At 40.6% G+C, this 20,720-nt stretch overlaps 2 protein-coding genes across 2 annotated transcripts; both read right to left on the bottom strand.

Moving 5' to 3' along the window:
- Positions 1–5,958: 5,958 nt before the first annotated feature.
- LOC136098331 (myelin P2 protein) lies at positions 5,959–9,845 on the bottom strand. The gene is made up of 4 exons (XM_065831634.2): positions 9,697–9,845; positions 8,008–8,180; positions 7,646–7,747; positions 5,959–6,201 (listed from the first exon to the last, which is right to left on the bottom strand). The coding sequence occupies exons 1-4, from the start codon at positions 9,767–9,769 to the stop codon at positions 6,151–6,153; spliced, it is 399 nt and encodes a 132-aa protein (XP_065687706.1). The 5' UTR covers positions 9,770–9,845; the 3' UTR covers positions 5,959–6,150.
- Positions 9,846–15,827: 5,982 nt separating this feature from the next.
- Positions 15,828–19,252, bottom strand: LOC136098238 (fatty acid-binding protein, adipocyte). The gene is made up of 4 exons (XM_065831468.2): positions 19,117–19,252; positions 17,698–17,870; positions 17,373–17,474; positions 15,828–16,061 (listed from the first exon to the last, which is right to left on the bottom strand). Exons 1-4 carry the CDS (start codon positions 19,187–19,189, stop codon positions 16,011–16,013), a joined length of 399 nt encoding a protein of 132 aa, XP_065687540.1. The 5' UTR covers positions 19,190–19,252; the 3' UTR covers positions 15,828–16,010.
- Positions 19,253–20,720: the final 1,468 nt, after the last annotated feature.

Below are 20,720 nucleotides of genomic sequence, written 5' to 3'. Positions count from 1 at the left end.
ACTTCTGGACAGGGTAAGTGGTGGAGAACAGTAGTGACAGGAGCCTGGACCTGTGTCACTGGTTGTGACTAAAAACGTGTATTAATGGATAATTCTCTGTGTGTGCATGTCCATGTATGTGTAGATCTACACATATTGCTTGTCTTACCTATCCAGGGAATTTGTTGTGTCACCACAGTCTTCTGTGTCCTTGACCAATCTCCCTTCCCTCAATTTCTTCTCCCTAGTAATTTCACGCTTCCATTTAGAGCATGTTTTTTAGGCCTCATTGCTTTTCTCTGAACTCTCTCCATTGGTCCGTTCATTGTGCACCACATTATCAGAACTAGGCATGATAGCACCTGTCCTGGAGGCTTTACTAGTGACAAGCAGAGCATGGGGAGGATCAGAGCTCACTGACTGCATCCCAGTATGAGGTTTGCCTTTTTTTTTTCGGTAATGCCACATTTGGCACTTCTATCCAGTCTGTGATCAACAATGAACTCCCAATGTTTCCACTAGTTCTTGCTTGCTCTCCGTCTTGTATTTGTGCTCTTGCTGGCATTACCTAGCACATTTTTCCCTCTTAAATGTTTCCCTGTCTGTTTCAAACTATTTCCTGAGTTTGTTGAGATAATTTGAATTCGAACCCTGTCCTCTGGTATGCTTGCATTTCCTCTCATTTCTGTACAGTCTATAAATAACATCGCAATTTTTAATTAAGAGATCAAGTAGGACTGAACCAGCACAAGTCCACTTATATATCCTTTAACCTTAAAAGTGAGCTACTGACAGTACAAGTATATTTTTTTGCATTACTTTGGACCCCTTCTCTGTCTCAGCAACTTAATCTGTTCTAAATTCATTGTATGCTAATGAACATGTTTTAGGGCTTACTGTAAACGGCTCACAGTCAACAGAGGTGACTACTACTTTTCTTTCATCCACAAGACTTGTCACCCTGTGTAGAAGAAAATGAGATTGGTTTGAAATTACTTATTCAGATAGGCCTCCATTCTTTAAAAAAATGGGAGGGAATATAATCTTAAAATTATTCCTCTTCCTTGACACAAATTTTCCAAAGTCATTAGCTTAGATTATAACAATTGCCTCTTTATTTCACAATGTGCTCTCTGTCCAACTGGAGGCAGAGCCAGGATAAACTGTGATGATCCTTCTTGATTACACCAAAATCCCCAGAAAGAGGAAGCACCAGGGAGAGCCTCAATATTGGTTCCTGTGCTCCTGGCCAGAGGGCTCAGATCCTATCTGGAAAGCCCAGACATTTATGCAGCTAACCTTTCATGATCTGACTGCTCTATCTCTTGTTAACTTAAATAAAAACATTTCTGTTAACCAGTTAATTAGGGACCGTGAATGTTATGTCTTACAGTGTCATGTTGCTCTGTAATCTTATTTTTCCACTCTTCATAAAAAGAGAAGGTTTGTAAAGGCATTTGTATTCCTTTTAAAGGCATTTGCCTACACAAATTTATAAGAGTCAGTAGGCTATAAAACTCTAAACTCTACATGGTATGAGATACAAGAAGATGGCACATCACTGTATAAAGCTGTGGCCCTCTGCTAGGAAATTCTCTACACAAGGCAGCTGAGGGCTCCACCTTCACTGTCTCTCAGATTTTGTTATCAAATGTGCAGAGCTTCCAAGTTACACATACATATGTATTTTAGATTTCAGTTGTGAAGATTTATGCCAGGATCTGAGAGATATATGGGATTATTATTGGCATGTATAAGTATTTTACAGTAGCTAGATAGATTAAATATCTCTCATTTCCAGTAATTATGTCTACAGATTTCCCAAAGAAACACTAAACTGAGTCAAACTTGATATAGGCTGTGCTCTACCTGGCATGTCCCACAGCTCCACTACATGGCTCCTCCTATAGCTATAAAGGTGACAGAGAGACTGTTTATAAGTTTGAAGGAGAAGATCAGTTCTCATAGAATTTTTGACACTTTACTGGCAGAGGTGTCTCTAAGGAAGTCTCATCCACAAGGGACTGTGCCAGGAAGTAGATGTGTTTACTTGGAAATAAGTAGAAAACCCTTTTACCCTTCCTCACACATCTCACAAGTAGTGTGATCAATATTGGTGATCACATTATAGCAAATAATATGAAAAATACTTTATATACTTCACTTAATCTCCACTGAGAACATGAAAATGCATACAGCTATAATCCAGTCACCTCACCCTTCCTAATCCCTATATCACTGCATTTCTCCTGATTTTAATTGTAAAAATTTTCATATCATTTGAGGAAAGTACATTTAAATACTGATGTGCTACTCGAGAGGTAGAAAGAGCACAGTCTCCTTTGAAAATACTGCATGACTTGTGTCTAACACAGCTTTCTCTCTCTGTAGTGTCTCAGGGACTGCATTATTCCCAATGTTGTTGTGCCCTTTAGTCCAAATAACATCATTTTCTTGTGTTTCCCATCTGCAGCACGATGGCCAATAGCCAATCACAACGTTTTGCATTGAAATGGCGAGGATATGCTCTAATTGCCTCTCTAACAAAAGCCTTGATTACATCTAAATTCCAGGATTTCTGAAGGTGATTTTTTTCATGACATCAGCCTATTTGTTTCTGACTAATTACCCCTTCAACGCTGCTAACCTTTCACTCTTTTGTATCCCATATATCAACATAATGTCTTTAATCCAAAATGAAAATTAGGGAAGGTAGCAATGACTTAAAAGACAGTTGAACAATTTCTATACAGCACAGTGTTCATCAGCATAACAAGTTCCTTCTCTGAAAAAAATGGACTAAGTCGTGAAGACTTCTTATGAAGCACAGTTGCTTTAATAACATAGCCTAATCTCCCTCCCTGAATCTTTGCCATTTCTAGAACTGCTCAGCTGTATGTTTGCTGTCTGGTGAAACTGTCCCAACAGCTGACAAGGTTCCAGTGTGGCAGAGCAGCAAAGGCCACATGCTGGGCCCCTGCATGGGTGTGAATTCACATTGCAGGAATTCAGTTGGCCCCAAAATGAGCTTACCCAAAAGAGCTAAGGGAAGTTTAAAGTTATTACCTAAGGTATCAGCAGGGGCAAAGAGTCCCTTGCAGTAGAGTCAGTGGCTTTGCCTCTTTTCTCTGCATTGCACCGCATGGAAAAGGCCAGGGTGTGGGGTCTAGCCTTACAAGACCAGGAGATGCGTTCTGTCACAAATTGCCAAATTCTGCCCGGTCCAAGGCCACAGCTGTGCTACCTGGAGTCCAGATGCAGCTTCTATTTAATTTCAGTGTTCCCTATGTGAGCATCAGAGCTGAGGCGGGCTCTTGTTGTGCCCAGCCCAAGAAACATCAGGCGGGGCAGAGGCAGGCAATGCTGGCAGGTCTGTAGCAAACGGAGGATGAATAGCCCGTGCAGACTTTTCCCACTGCCTTGGGAAATGCAGAGGAAACGAGGTGTGACAGAACGTTACAGCACTTTCAGAAAGAGTGACCAAAGGGAATTGTGTGTGACCATGGCCCTCTAAAATCAGTCAGCTTCTCGTAACCTGTGGTGGGAACTGGATCAAGCTGATTGCTCTAAATTATGCTGTTTGTATGCCAGCATAATGCTGTCGATATTGCTAGATTAAGTGCATACACAAGCCAGAGAAATGGCAAATGTACTGGTTTGTCAATGTGAAAGCACAGTTCGAGACACAGGCATTGTACCTCTGTCTAGATGTTTGTTACATAAGTATTGGTCCCATGTAAAAAGTTTAGGAAAGAAGAAAAACAAATTTACAGCAAGACGTAAAAACAGTATTGAGACTACAAGACTCATATTCCCCCTGAATTGTCCTGGAGACCCCAAGGATTGCTTTATGGATACCAGTATCCCAAAGTGCTCCATTTCGTGCTGCTTTGTGCCACCTGCCTTATTGTTTTTGCCTTCAACACTATCAGTTCTGTTGCACTTTTCCTGTATTGGAAAGACTCCAGCTCTCATGACATTTTTAAGTGACCTTCGTATAGAGTGAAAGTGCCAAATACTAGGCTCTTAATAGCGTATCTGCACTTAGTTAGGAATTAAAAAACCTAAAACTAGTGTTATTCTCATCCTAAATCTCTGGAAAAAATAAATTCAATAAAAAATTCCGTATGGGTAAGAGAAGGGAGATGGGTTATGTCAAAGAAAATAAGGTAGTAAATAAATAAATGAGGACCAGGTGAGCAGTCCTTTGTTTTTTCTTTTGTTACTGTTTCCAGATCTGGAAAAACCACAGTTTGTACCAAAGTGAATGTTTATTTCCTTTTCTCAAGGAAATAAAAAGCTGAAAACTTTTTTTTTTTTTTTTTGAGATTACAATTTTCCACTTAACCTCAGAGTAACATTTACATGTTGCAACAGGAACAGCAAAGGAAATACAGAGCTTGTTTGCATCAATAACTACTCCTTTGCCTGTGGCTCAGGTGGGAGACCTGCTCTCCTTGAAAGGCTCTGGAGACCTTCCACCCTCCAAGAGCTGGGCCAGTTCATGCTCTATGACTGTCCTTATGGAAGCCTGGTGGGTGATTTTAATTTAAAATATGTGATTACAATCTGTTTGCAAAAGACGACACAAGGGGTATCGTGCTGCCTCCATTCCTTGTTACAGTCACTGGGGACTTGGAGCCACAGAAACTCTGACACACACAGGTGATTTTAATGGTAAGGGTAGAGACCAGGATAAACTCCCTTAAAACTGCTGCCCATACATCCCATAATCTTCTCTTACACCTCACATTTTCTAGGATTCAACCTGTTTGCCTTCTGGCAGCTACCTCTGGTTAGTCTGCATCTACATAGCAGTGTGTCCAAAGCTAGACCCTGTCTCTAGCTTTCCCAGTGATGGGTAGAAAAGAAAGGTGACCTTTATATTTTGTGTTCAGATACAATATCTGTCTCTTAACTATCTGCTTGGCCACACCAATTTAGATTCTGACATTCAGGATCTCTCCTATACTTCCGAATTCGTGTTCTTGGCTGTAAAAGCAGTAGGTAAAGGTTCACATCAGCATTGCAGCTCCTAATAAGCCAAAATAAACACACACACCTCTCACAGTTGTTTTAATCCCACACAGAAGATGGAGGGACCTCTGCCTGATGGCATGGAGGCAATGGCAAGGGATGAAATACTCCACTTCATGTGGTTAGCATGAACGCTATAGTGTTACTGAAAACCAGTTAATGGAGGCAAAAATTAATAAGCTGCTACACTGCTTTTTGATTAAATAGATTTCCAGAAGCCTAGGTTTGATTCATCTTCTTTTCCTTAGTTAAAAGCACAGAACAAGTGCAAGGGGAGGAATGAACAGCTTAACTACTCAGCCAGGCTTGATGGCAAACTCTACCTAACAAAAATTTCTTCGTGTGCTTAACTTTAAGCACATGGTTAAACGCGATGCTAGAAATAGACGGGATTGCTGAAAACTTCCAAGAATGAAACCCTTTAGCCCTAAGATTTCTGCAGTTCATTTGCACCTGTTTCACACTTCGTTTCACAGTTCAAGAGCCGTTTGGCAAAAAAAAAGTGGAATACATTCAGATATTTTTTCCCCCAGTAGCTGTTCTCTTGCAAATAAATGCCAGGATATAAAAAGTGGAACTGAAAGATGTATAAACATTTTGGGATGAGAATGAAACAAAGATGTGTTAAAACTGTAAGGCTGAAACAATAAATCATACTGAAAGTAAAAGAATTCTGATCGTAAAGATGATTTTCCCTATAGGAACCATTCAGCTATAAGATACTTTACAGGAAAGGAGTATTGAATCCAAATTCATGAGATGGGAATTTTTATACATATCAAGGAAGCAGTATTAACCCTCTCCTAGAGACAGATCAGTTGTGTTTCACCATTTTAAACAGAAATAATCTGACAACCTATACAGACAGGAGCAACTGAAAAGATGGCACCATCTAAGAAAGAAACCTTACATCATTCATGTGGAGACAGTTTTACGTGTTGAGCAGCTTTTATTGGACCACCACAATACCTTGGATTAGTCACACTATGGCTTTGAAATACCAAATTATAGTGTAGTCATTTTCCCAATAAAAGGAAATAAGAAAATAAAGAAGCACAGTGCATGAGGCTTTGGTCGCTGATCTACGCCAAGTTTTAAGAGCCAGACCCAGTCCAGTGCAGAGAGGGAATTTCTTCATGCTCTTTCATAGACTCTCGTGCAGACAACTCCTTTCATGGCACATTCCTGAGGCACAAAGGAAAAGATTAATATAAACCTTTTACTAACACCAGGTGTGTCTACTGCGTTAAACTCTGAAGTCAGTGAAAAGCTAGATGTCATATTTTACATCTTTAAATATTTGCATAATTTTTAGAGCAAACAGCAAAACTATTTTACAGAAGTAGCCTGAGTAGTTCAGAGGTCAGGCTTCTGGCCTAAAAAATGTTGTACTTATGAGTCACAAAATGTTTCTCCTGACCCTCTTGCCCCAGTGACCTTAAGCAGCTCCTGGTCACGCACAGGGCACGTGCAACAGGTAACAGAACATTAAAAAAGATGGCATCAGTCTGCAAAAGATGAGACCTCCTCCATAAACCTATTTGAGGCAAGGGGCAGACAGCAGGATGCTGATGCAAGAGATAACCTGCCTCTCTGCCTTTCAAGGATGGTTTAAAAACTAGAAAAAATTTACATAGAAATGCAGCCATGAGGAGACGTGAAAGCAAATCGCACTTCCAAAGGTACAAGAGCTTAAACCAAAACACAGTCAGAACAAGCCAGCACAAAAAGGTGTAATGCTGCTGATTTCGAACAAGTTGCCAAAATTGGTTCAGCTCCACTCTTCAAAAACTTCAATGAACAAAGTACTTTCCTTCATTTAAAACAGAAATGTCAATTTTAGTAGTGACTCCTATAACTGGCATCCCTAAAATGCATTATCACCAAATGCAAAATGCTTGGCCAATCCATGGGTTTGACGTGGTCGCTAGAGAAAGGCAGGTTGAAGTGGGGGCAAGGGTGGAAAGTCAAGGAAAGTCCATGTTCCCTCACCCCTGGGAAAGATGTGGTTCCCTCAGCGTGGCGAGCATTTTGGGGGAGCTGTCAGGACGTGCCAGTCTCTGTGGCAGGTCACCACACGGGCAGAGGTGGGCACAGAAGTGCTGGCTTTCACAAAATAAACTTCAATCACCTGCTTAGTAAGCTCGGTATGCTCATGTGGAAAAAGTAAACAGAAGCATGTGAAGTGATGTGCTTTAGTGGAAATAGATGTATGAAAAGGTGTAAAATCAGTTTTCTAAGGTGTACAGGTTTATTCTGAAGATAGAAAAAAGGAAAGAGCCAGTCCACAGACAGCAGTATCCAACTTGCAAAATTTAGTTTCATTTCACTTCACAGGTTTCTGCTACTGGAAAACCTCAATTCTTCTAAGAATAATAATCTTGAGAGTAATAAATATACTCTCAAATCATGGCATCTCTGCCAATATAGTAACTTTAAAGAAAAACTGTTGTATGGAACAATATTTATTTCTCCCAGATTTTTTCCTAAGTTTTTTTTCCCATTTTCTCCCTCTTTATTTGTTCCAGAAGGCACAGAGAAAGCAAAAATTGACAGTCTGTTTAGACAGAAGCAAACTGAAGACTGCATCCTTCTGAACTTTACCAGTGTACAAGAAGTGAGAACTTACCACCACCATTTTCCCATCCACCAGTCTTCTCTTTATTGTGGTTTCTTTGCCATTCCACTTCTGCACTTGCACCAGTGCCCCTTTCTCCAAGGTTACAACACTCTGCAAAGGGCAAGAGGAGAGTTTCAAACTGCAGTCCAGGCTTTGCAGATTAGAATGCCAATTCACTTTATCTTCAGCAGCATCCACATTCTTGGCTAATAACACACTTAGTAACATTAGCTTCGGCACCATACTATTTCTTCTTTCAGTGGTTTATTTGAATAGTTTGGAAAACTCATAGTGTTCCAAGGGGCAAGAAAAATTCCTCCTGGTGGTCTTCTATGATATCAAGACCACCCAGAGAACATCATTCCCCTTACCTTGACTTTCCTGTCGTCTGCTGTCGTTTCATCAAACTGCTGGCCCAGTTTGAAAGAGATAGTTGTATTTTTGAAGGTGCTTTCAGTTCGGATGGTTACCATGTCGCCTTTCATACTGATGATCACATCAGGCTTTGCCAAACCGCCTAGTTTCCGGGTAGCTAAGCCCACTCCTAGAAATCAGAAACAAAACTATAGTTACATTCTAGCAAGCAAGAAGTTCAGTATTCTTTCATATATCTTCAGTGGAAGAATAAGGAACAGCTTCTTCTAATTAGAATAGTCTAATGTCTGGTTCAGATGAGACACTGATTCTTCAAATGTGGAAAAGTGCTGCATTCTGATGCTAAGGTAGCTCCTGTTGACAGAGTGCTCCTTCAGCAAGAAATAAAGACACACATGAGTATACAGTTGTGTACATTTAGCTAAGAAGAAACATAGGTGGTTACAAATCTGCATGAATTTTTGTAGAGATAGAATGCGTAGAAAAATTCAGAGGAAAAGTCTATTTCTCATAAAAGCTTGCAAAAATCCTTTTAAAAAATAAAATCTTGCCAAATCTGAGAATTTGTACTTTTGTGAACCAGCTGCATGGAAAAAAAAAAAAAGGATTCTGAACTGCCAATATGCTGCTGCTTGTTCATTAAAACATACACTGGAGACTGAGTATTTGCTGGGTTTCTACTAACATCCCTTAAGTATCCTTACATCTAAACCTCACTGAAAATTACACACATGAAACGCAAAAACCATTAAAATATATGAGTGAAGAACTGCAGAAAGCTTCAGGAAAAACTGCATGTCAAAAGCCTTTTATATTGCCTAGTGCTTCCCAGTCAACTTCATTGTCTACAAGTTGTGAGGTTTGGGGGACATTAGAATGGAGGCCACTGACAATGTATTGCTGCTTTATAAAAGCAGAAAGGGGGTAGCCATAGTTATTGCCTTTGTTAATCCTATGCTATGCTCAGATGAAAAGATCCATATAACGTGATATAAACTTATTTGTAAAGTATAACACTATTTGCAGTAATTATTTTATACTGAAACAATTCTGCTCAGATCTTCAGAACAATGTCTATAGCTGGCCTTTCATACCACATCTACTCCGGGTAATTAATTAACTGCAATTCTTTTGTCACTCAGTTTAACATTTCAAATAAAGGGAATTAGTGTCTCAGTGAATCATTTGTATAGCGAAAGAAATGCTGTAGCTTGCTACATAGGAACGAAGCCAGCATTAAAATGAAACACAATGCCTAATTTATTACATTTCTGACATTCTTCAGTAACAGATACATTCATTCATAGGACTTAGACCCCTGAAACCAAAGTGTCATGAGACATCAGCTCCATTATATATTGTAAATTATCACAAGTCATGAGTTTAATAGTGCAATCAAGAGAAACATTAAAAATGCTGCATCTCCATAGATACTTCTCATTACAGAAAAACAGATCAGATCAGGTCAGTTGAGTTAGACAGAAGTACATTTAATACAGTAATCCAGCACCTTCCTTTCTGTTTTTCTGAAGATGCTGAAGGAAATAATTGAATTATGCTCAAGAAGTTATTGAAGTGCTTTTGTGGCCAGGAAGAAGGCACCATCCATGAGCAAAGCATATGATGAAGACACGTTACCAAAGTAAATTTATTTTAAAAAAAGAAGAAAAAAGAAACTTTCTCACCCAATTCTTTCATATAGTCATCAAAATTTTCACTGGAGATGAGTTTCCAGGTTCCTACAAATCGGTTACACATGGTATTGGCTTTGTGAGGCAGTGGTCCTGCAGAGAGGGGCAGCAGTCACAGCAGCTCTTGGTGGGACTCAGGGAGATCGTGTGCCCGACTGAGAGCTCACCAGCCTCCTTTTAAAGATGCCCAGTCCCCACAGCGCTCAGGACGGGCCAATAGCAGAGGCAGTGCCAGGGCAAGACAATGTCCACCTTGTTCAAGGCGGCCGTGTCAGTACCAAGGCTCCGGGTGACGCCTGCTCCAGCTTCCTGCACTGAATAGATCAGGACACTGAGAGGGGCACGTGGGGACAGGGACGTGAGGTTACCACCACAGCCGCAGAGTAGTCAGGGGACACTGCAGTGGAATCTCAGCAACGCGAAGCCACCAAGCACAAGAGCACTGCATCCATATGAAACCCAGCTCTGGCCATCCTCCCGATGGGATTTTCTTGCTGTCATCGGATAGAAGAAAGAATATGTTTTCATCTGGAAGGAACCTACAATGATCATCTAGTCCAACTGCCTGGCCACTTCCGGGCTGACCAGGTTAAAGCATGTTGTTAGGGGTATTGTCCAAATGCCTTTAAACACTGACAGGCTTGGGGTATCGACCACCACTCCAGGAAGCCTGTTCTAGTGTTTGACCATACTCTCTGTAAATAAATGCTTCCTAATGTCCTGGTCTAAACCTCCCCTGATGCAGCTTTGAACCATTTCCATGAGTCCTGTCACTGGATCCCAGGGAGAAGAGATCACTACCTTGCTCTCCACTTCTCCTCCTCACCACTATTGTCACCTGTGTGCTAGTCAGGTAAATCAAAGCCATGTGGATTTCAAGGAGGAACTGTTGAGAACCTGCTGTACATAGTCTGGGGTTTTTTTACTTTCATGATTCATCCTGAAAAGTGTCTGTATGTTTTATAATTTAAAGGCAGAACTGAATTGTGCTGTTTTGTTTTCTTCCTTTGCACCAGAGCAGTGATCCCAGACTGTGGGTTCTTCCTGGCACATACCCCAGGCAGCACCACAAAGAGAACAGCCAAACTTTTCTGCCTCCCTTGCCTCCCTTCTTCCACAACAAAGCATGTCCAGAAGCTCAGTGCATCAGTGGAGATCAGCTCTGGTGCTTGGCAGGTAGAGAGTGAGAACAGAGGCTCAGTCATTAAAGGGCTTATCCTCAGTTCAAAGTCACTTGGTGAGAGATGAGCAGTTTTACTGGGTTGGGAGGAGAGCATATACTGCTCTCTTTTTGCCTTTCTGCATCAGCGTAGTTGGTCTGTCACAGTTAAGGGCAGATTTAAGCCAGTGCCTTCATATAAGACCTTGCATTCCAATGTGTACTACTAAGGAGTCTGCCTGTCTCAGTTGTTGTGACCTAAAATTTCATGCAATCGCAGAATGGCTGAGGTTGGAGGGACCTCCAGAGCTCATCTGGTCCAACTTGCTCCTCAAGCAGGGCCACCTGGAGCCAGTTACCCAGGACCATGGCCAGATGGCTTTTGAATATCTCCAAGGATGGACACTCCACAGCCTCTTTGGGTCCCTGTACTCCTTGTACTGGGGAACCCAGAAACAGACCCAGTACTCCAGATGTGGTCTCACCAGTACTGAGTAGAGGGGAAGGATCCTCTCCCTCAACCTGCAACACTCCTCTTAATGCAGCCTGGGATGACTTTAGCCTTCTTTGCCCTAAAGGCACATTGCTGGTTCATGTTCAATTTATTTATTCACGAGTTCGCCCAGATCTCTTCTGCAAAGCTGAGTTTGGAAAGTTTGAGTTTGAAAATTCAAAATCTTTTCTTAAGAAGTACAATTAGAACTATTGCCTTGTGGTTAGTAAAAAAGAGTCACAAAGAACAAATCCATAAACTGAATGTATGTTTGACAGGCAGGAATTTAAAGCATTGTAATTCAAGATACCTCAAACTATCTGCAACTATTTTTTGTGAGACCACATCAGTTATGATTCTGTCCTTTCCTTTCCTAAACCATGTTCCTGGAGAAAATTATTACTGGCTACATGAAAGGATTAGATGGCTTCTTTCCAACTTGAATGAACAATAGTCATCTGTTTGTCTTTTTTGCGTCATTAGACTTTTCACATTATGACCATCTATAGAGACTTTTCAGATCTACATTTTAAGGATGAAGGGACACTGGAATGATCGGTTGTGGGATGAAATTTCTTGTGTTCAGGGTAGAAAGAGTGAAATGGAGTTGATGCTGGGCCAAGAAGGCTGAGGTTTGAGTTTTGTCTTGAAAGCTGTCATATGCAGGAAGGGGAACAAACTTAATCAGGAAAACAATACAACATGAGCAGGGAAAATATTGTAGTCTTTGGCTTATACTGTGTTTATGGGGAAATAACAGGGTCTTAAGTCACAAATGTTGACTGTATATGCAAAATGTTTTTATACCATCAGTCATAACATCAACAAGGGTACGTTGAGCAGAACTTCCCATTACTGCTCAGGTCTAATTACAGTGCAGTGCAAGGAGGGAAAACCCAGAGTATCAGAAAATGAAAACAAAGTAACTAAGAACTCTTCTTGCCACACAATAGGAAGCAGACGCTGTATCTGTAATACGTAAATAAAAGTCAGTCTTTGAAGGTGTTGTCCACACAATGCTCTTCTGAAGCAGAGATGCATGTTATCACATTTTTTTAAAGAATAACTAACTCTTTTATCCAACCTCTGGAAATGAGAAAGCTCCTTCTAAATGAAACTATGCATTATTTCTCCAGGAATAATATTAAAATATTCTACCGTTGCCCCTCAGGCATTATTTGTTCTCTTTGTTTAATTGCCTGATCCCTATAAAGGCACTTTTGCAAGACAAGGCCAGTGCCTTTAGGAAATGAAAGATGATTGGGACATTGTAAAATCAGGCCCAAAGATATTCAAGAAGAGCAAATTAGCCAGAATAGAACAGCTATACTGCAGTACCAGTAACCTTAAGAACAAAAGTGACAAAGAATTCTTTATACAGACAAAACCCCAGTCTTAAGCAGTCTCAAACAATGTTGACATTGCTACCATCTATCTCTTTGTCACTAAGAAAAATCAGCACTTTCATTTAAAGGACTTATAGTTTAGAAAGAAGAGCAGAGAATAATATTTTCAGTAGAAATAATATCTGTGGAAACCAATCTTTTCTTCAAGTTTAAATTAAAAAAAGTGTCAAGGATTGTGAATATATGAGGTAAGAGGTAACTTTGATTCTCCTTTTTTTTTTCTTTATGGTTGAAGTAAAACAGGATTTGAAATCAGTACACTAAAATAGTGCATATAAAAATAGAGAGCAAAAATAGAGAGCTAAACATGTAAAGAGACTCTTTAAAGAAATACAGAAAGTAAATTTCTGTCAACTTCTTTAAAGTAAATATGATCTGGGCAAACTAAATTAAATTCCTAGGAGAGTAATGAAGAAAACACAAATAAAAGCAGAGAACAGAGGCCAAATGCCTGCCGCAGTGTGGGGACACCAAGGATGTTCTAACATGGACTCTATGGAGCTGAGGGATCAGCAGGTTGCCTCTTCCCAATAGCTACATTGAAGAATGTGAACAACCTGTTTTCTCCTTAGCTGGGGCATCCCACCACACCAGACCAAGGGTGCTGGGGCTGGGGGAACAGCTGGCAGCTTGCGGCAGGCTGCAGGGTTGGGCACACACAGGACCTGACTGGCCAGGACACACAAATACTCCGAGTTCCGTCCAGTGGATACCAAGAGTTAAGAAAAAAACCGAAAAATACCAGAAAGGTCAAAGCTCAGAATAAGCCTTGCTTCATTTTTCTCCCAAGCTGCTGAAAATCTGTGGGTGTGAATCCCTTTTCCCTCTTGTTGTCCAAAAACCCTGTAAAGGAGCAGTGAGAGAATTAACTGGCAAAGATCTTGTCCACTCAGCTTTCAAAGGTGCCTGCTGCCATAAAGGCGTCAGCCACGGGGTTTGTAGGGGTTTCGTGAGATCTTCCTTGTTCAGAGAGGAATGCTATGCGAGGGTTTGTGAATTTTGAAGAATAGTTCAGCCCGTTCTGCAGGCAAGGACAAGACACTGCTCTACCTTTACTCCTCAGAAATGTGTGTTGTCACCACCGTCGAGGGCTGAGAGCTCATGCCTTTGTTTGCCAGAGAGGAATTATGTACATTTATGCAAGAAGTCACCAGTCTGCTGCCTTCTTTAGAGAATAAATTTGGGCATTGCTCAAATGATAAGTTTCAGACATGTTCATATTCTAATTAAAGCACCACTAATACTTCATAATGCCGCTTACTCTATTAAAGCTTATATACATAATGTCATTTTAGGAAAATTTCCAGTCACTTATTTTTTAAATGGCTTTTTTTTGTTGTTGTTGTTGCTATTAATAAATCTTGTGCTTGATTCATTCAGAAAGTCTGAATTCATTCACCAGGCAGTAAAATAATTGGTGAAGCTTTCAGAAGAGATTACCTGCCTCTGAAAAATCAGGCTGCAGATGTTACAATTGTAACTGAAGGATTTTTGGAAAATAAAGGCTGCTGTATGGATATTGGAAATTTGACCTTTGAAATATAGTATACCCATATCTGTGGACAATGAGATATATTTAACTATGGTCTTATCTTTAATATCTCTCTATATAGCTTATTTAAGTCAATGTTACTGCTTCTTATAATCATTTCTCCCATGTAGGTTTTCTGCCACTAAACTGCAGTTTTGTGCTGGCTTTTGTAAATAATTTTTATTATTAGTAAAGTGCTAAGTAGATTTAGTACTGTGTATACGGGAAACTCTTAAGCACACTGCATTCCCCTATATAAGTGCTGTTCTTTCAGCTGATGGTATTTCACAGCCAATGAAGCCAAGGCAAAAAACTAGGGAGCTGTTTGTTCATGGCTTTTTTAACATTCTCTGCAAAATTTGTTGATAATCTCTTGGAACTGCTCTTAAATGACTGCTTAGTTCATACAGAGGGTAGAAGTCCTTCCTTTTCTCTCCCCCTCTGCTGTTGTATTAATAGTGCAGGAACTTGGGAATGGTCTGAGTCATGCAGAGGAAAGTTCAAGTGTACAAGGTCTCTGCTGCTGGCAGTAAGGGCTCTGCACCCTCATATCTGACAGCTGTCATCAGGAATATCAGGAATACGTAGAATTCGGTTCACAGATCTTAATCGCAAACTTGAGATATGTTCATTTCCCCCTTTTGTGTTTACTGCACACCTCTTCAGACTCTTCTTGTCCAGATTTTGCTTAGACTTTATTTTTTTGTCATTTTGAGGCCTCCAAGATGTAAAAATCACAGCTTCTCTTGCTGCAAAGTTTTGAAATAGGAGGCCAGACCTAAGGACAGCAGGAGGGAGTTTCAGAATAAGAGTTGAAAAACACGGTGTCTAAAGGGTTTTGCATTTAGAGAGGCTCGTGTTCCCAAGACCAACATAACCTAATGAGTTTGTAGAAAATGCATGTAGGAAATGAAGGAGTTTGTACCACTAGCAATCTTTTATGGGCTTTTTGTAAGCCTGAGAGTACTTTTTAAGCTATGATTCTTAATTCAAGGCTTTTTGTCTAATTTAGACAGAAAGAGATGTTAAGGAAAGGGATATTAACCAAATAATCATAGCTGAGAGCTACAGCAGCTATAATTTCACACTTCAGCTAGAAGAGGACAAGACCAAGCCACTTTGGATGATACCCGGGTTTAAAACTGTCAGTGTATGTGTGACATGGAACCAGGTACATGGCTCCCTGATCAGTCTGAAAGCCAACACTGGTATCCACAGAAATCACTCCCCTCCCTCCCCAGGGACAAGACCCCTGGCTCAAAGCCAGAGAGAGAAACAGCCCCATTTATTCCCTTTGCAAGTGGGCAGCCCACACACGGTGTCACCAGACAATGTTCTGTGTCCAGGTCTGCATCTGTCACTGTCACACAACAAGTGCCACTCACTGGATCATCTCCAATTCTCTTTCCGCAGTGGGATGGGTCATAGTTACTGAGTGTGGTACTAGTTGTCACATGATGCTTCCCTGTACAGCACCTGTCCCCATGTTGCATCCCCCCTAGATCCCCTTCTGACAAACTCCAGCACGAGCACAGGTTGTAGAAAGCTGAACATTTTATTGAGTAGCCACAACAAATTAGACTAGCTGCGTGTAAATGTTTTGAGTTATATCTGTAAAAAGTACAGTTCTCTTTAAAATGGATTTTTGGAGCTTTTCCTCCTTTGGTTAAGTTGTTTTTCTCCAGCATTAAGCATTAGTTCTATGTGAAGATGGTTTCTTCATGCTTTTTCATATACTCTTTTGCAGGCGACCTTATTCATGGTACATTCCTGGAAAGAAAGACAAATGTAATCAGCTTTTAAGTCTCACTGAATATTTGTTTGTCAGAAGGCAGAGAATTACATATCCATCAGGAATCAGTGTAAGAAAGAATTTGCATTTCTCCTCCTTTAAAATCAACTGCCCAGACAGTGTAACTCAAGCTTGAGAGCTTCAGAAAGGGAAGTCTGAAATATTTCTTAGAAGCACAGGACTGAAAGAACATCAAAGGGCCAACCCATGAGTTTTCTAATCTCCTCTTATAAACCTTTAAGAAGCCTCCTAGGACTTCCATGGGTGGTGATTGGAATCTGGAGCTGAGCGTTAGCCTTTTTTCCTTTCTCCTTTTGTAGCTGTGTCCTGCCTTCTTCACACAGATGCGCACAACATACACCGAGTCCTACACAGCTTTCAGAAGAGCAGCTCCTGGCGTCAGCCTCTGCATGTTAGGCTCTGTCCTCATCTAGTTTTCTGTTGGATCAAAGTCTGTTTTCTTCAATCTTTCTTAATGAAATTGTTATTAAAAACTATTTAATTTCTTCTCATCTGGTCCCTATCCAAAGAAATTTAAATATTAAATTCATGGACATTTTATTTTTCTCTAGGGGAAGGCAGAACTCTTCAAAAATTTCATGTGTGTGTATCGTTTTGTAACATGTAGGAATCTCAGCTGCCTTTTATGAACACAGTTTTTGTCCCTTCCCAGATTCTTCGAAGTGTCTTTCCTAAAACCAGAGAGCGGTGCAGGGAAGCCCCAAACTGCAGATGGGCCTCGCTGGCACCGAGTCAAGCACAACACTCTCTGACCAGATAACATCAACCAACGGAGCCTGGATACAGGGTGTTGGGGATTTTTTGGCTATAACATTGTTATTACTGACACAGTTGTTGGTGATCCATAGTACGGTTCCCACAGATTGTGGTTGAGTCTCTACAGGAGATGAACAGGAATATTTTGCATCAGCACAGAACAGACATACTTGACACGGTCTTTGCTAAGACTTCCTCTATACTGCCCAGGACTTAAAGATTCTGACATATAAGAATTTCCCTCATGGGAATGTTGTTTTTTTTTTCCTCCCTACTTTTTCTTAACCATGTCTTACTATGAATGGAGAACAGGTACCTCCATACCATTCAATAAGCTTAACAGCATTTCAGTTTTAATATATACTCCAGACTCATTCAGAGAGACTTCTTGCCAAGTGCACAGAACGATTTCAGATGCTTTCACTCGCTGTGTCTGAATCCAATGGAATATATCCGCCAGATATGTTTTCTACACAGTGAATTCAGTGATTAAGTAACAAAAATTCACTCACCACCACCAGGTTCCCATCCACTATTTTTCTCTTTATGATAGTCTCTTTCCCGTCCCACTTCTGCACCTGGTTCAGTACACCGTTGTCTAGGGTTATGACATTCTGACAAACAAACAAGCAAAAAGGTAAAGCACGGCTATTTCATCAGGATGCTCTGAGCTGAGAAGACTTTCTCCATGTTTGAAGAGCACTGAAGCACAAAGGCCCGCAGCACTCTTACCTTTGAAACAGCATTTCTACATTGGATGTCAAAATCATAACTCTCCCCTCCTGCTCCCACGTCCCTTTTGAGAAATGTATTTGGAAAGTGCCATTTTGGACTCACCTTTGTTTTTCTGTCATCTGCTGTGATCTCATCAAACTCCTCACCCAGCTTGAAAGAGATCTCTGTATTTTTGAAGGTGCTTTCTGATTTGATGGTTATCACATCACCACTGATGCTGATAGTCAGACTGGGCTTGGCCACACCAGCCATTTTTCTGGTAGCAAACCCCACACCTGCAAATTAGACAGGGCACTATGAAATTTTTATCTTTACTTAGTGTTTTTAACTCATTTGTGGAAAAAAAATACTTCTGTACTGATCTCTCTATTACTTTCTGAAGTTTTTATTATTTCTGTGTTGCAGAGATTCCTTCTTAACATTTCACTAGCTGATATGGTTATAGACCAAGACAGGTGGGATGATGTAAGGAAATTCTCTGCTCTGTCGTTGTCAGAATAGCCAAAGCAATATTCTGAAGACAGAGACAAGATTTTGATTGCAGACTTTTGCACATACACTTGTTCTAAATAAATGCAGTGGTTTGTACACTAACTTGTATGACAACTGTATCTAAGAGTAAATAAGTAGAAACATATGACTATTTCTAAGCTGCAAAAACAAACAAACAAGAAATAAAAAAGTCAAACATTTTTTATATTTGTCAGTGGCTAGGGTGAATAAAAGGAAATGATTAAGAAACAGCTGGCAACAGTTACGTCCTGAGTGAAAACTGGGGTAAAGACTAATAGTGCAAGAGCCTCACTGAAGCTGTATGAAGGCTGAAGATGTCTCGGTGAGTATTTTACCCCTAATCTCCAAATAAACCCCCAGCTTTTTAGCATGTACTGATTCAGTCAGTGCAAGTTACCCCATACTCCCTCCACAGTACAGGAATGTGGAAATCTTTTCAAGCCCCATTTTAATTCTAAGCAAGGATTCTATACCTTTAAAGAAGAGTGTTGTCCCTCAAATATTTTGCAAGTATCTGCATGAATCCATGCAATTTTCTTTGTTAATATTCACTGGAGGCAGCTACAGAGTTTCATTCACTATAATAGACATGGCAATTAATCTGTCTCCGAGTTCAGTAGCACTACAAAGAAGTTTAAGCGTGTTGCTTTTAAACATGGAGAAGCTTGCTGCATTTTAGCATTGTACCTCTCTGTATGTCCAAGGATAAATGCTAATCCACACAAACGATTGCAGTGATGTGGTTTACTTTCGTTTATAAGACTACTAAGTAGGCATGCATAGACTTGGCTTACCTGAAACTACTCCTCCCAATCAACGTTTTTCTATGTTATAGGAATTTGACACCACTCATTCACACAGCCAAGTTCTTCAGTTTAAGATCATCTGATCAAATAGATGGACTAAAACCCCCTTGATAAACAGCATATCCAGAAAAAGCAAGTAAGGAATAAAGTTCAAAATCAGCATTCCATCCCAGACACAACAACTCCAAACAACAATTCTCACCCAGCTCTTTCATATAGTCCTCAAAGTTTTCACTAGAAAGGAGCTTCCAGGTGCCCACAAACTGGTCACACATTTTGTCAGGCTAGAGAGAAGTCTTCCACAGGATCAAGCAGAAATGCAAGATGGGAGGATAGTATGAGCTCCAGGAGATCAGGACTTATTTTTAATAAGGAGCCTTGGCCACATGATGTTCTAGGATGACCAATGAAGAGAGAGTCCCAATGCCCAGTGGTTTCCTTCCTCCCTTACCCCTCCTTTGCCAGTAGGTCACAGTGTTATTATTCATAGGCCCTTACTAGCACAAAGATCACCATCTTGGTTTTATTTAGTTGTTTTGGTCATTCAAGAACACTTCGCCTTAAAGGCAAATAATTAAATCATATTGTCTTTGTGAAGAAAAAGGTAGGTTCAACACACAGAGGGCTACGTTTCCTCCCATACTGTTTTCTTTCATTTCAGTCCTCCATACCAAACGAACACAGATAAATTCCTAAACTGTAAGATCTGAAAGGTTCATTGGGATAGTTTAGTTTGCTTTCTTCACCATATATTTTCTCCAGTGAGGCAGAGAACAACAGGAAGAAGTGGATCTGAGGCAGAAAGAGAGAGTGCTGGTCACTGTAGACAGGTAAGGCAATAGAGTTGCTTCCTCGATTGCGATCTCCTTATTGCACCACAGGATTCAATTGACCAACAGGTCTGTATTGTCTTTTATGTGATGGAGAGGGGATACAGGGCTCTATGAAAAGCAAAGTAACAGATGATTTATCTCCCTTTTGCTCCTGTGCCTTCTGAAAAATTATGTCTTTATGGTCTGTTATGGCATGATCCTATGTTCTGGTATCAACCCACCAAAGGTCCTGGACATTTCATTTCTTTTCTGTTCACATTGTTCAAGTAGTAATCTGTGTGAGGCAAGGTGTGTACAGGCCTGACATAATGAGGTCTACCTTGACTGATCTCCTAAACCCTGTACTAGCTCAGATCACAAAAATCTGTATCAGAAAGCAGCCCAGCAATTTTTTAGACTTTCCTTTTGGCTGTAATATGCTATTTCAATGGCAAAAGCAGCTGATAAGTGCAAACTCCAGCCCCTGAAATCTTGCAACTCTCTTTAGGTGGATTTCCTGGAAATACTCTGCTAGTTGTTAGGTATCAAATATGTTGGTCCACGTATTTTCATGCTTGTTGACTTTGTAATTAAGAACATTGTAGAAAAATTATTTATATAGGATTGTAATATCATAGAGGAGATTAGCAGGGAAGGGAGGTCAGGAAGTCTCCATCACAGTCTCTCACTAAGGCAAGGCCACGTCTGAACTCAGACCAGGCTGTTCAGGACTGTGCCCTGTAGTGGCTTGGAAATCTCCAACGATGGAGCTAGAACAGCCTCCCTGGACAACCTGCACCTCTGGGGAAAGGGTCTCCTGAGCTTCAGTCTAAACCTCTCTTCTTTCCGCTTCTACCTATAGTCTCTCATCCTCCCATCATTCACTGATATGAAAAGTCTGCCTCTAGCTCCTCTGTCACATCCTCATAGGTGTTTGGGGCTGCCATGAGCACCCCCAAAGCCACCTCTGAACTGGAATGAACCACCCCAGTCT

The sequence above is a fragment of the Patagioenas fasciata genome, chromosome 2, assembly GCF_037038585.1.
Source record: "Patagioenas fasciata isolate bPatFas1 chromosome 2, bPatFas1.hap1, whole genome shotgun sequence".
NCBI classification, from domain to species: Eukaryota; Metazoa; Chordata; class Aves; order Columbiformes; family Columbidae; genus Patagioenas; species Patagioenas fasciata.
Note: the sequence above shows the minus strand (reverse complement) of the source record. Positions and strands in the feature narration are given on the sequence as shown.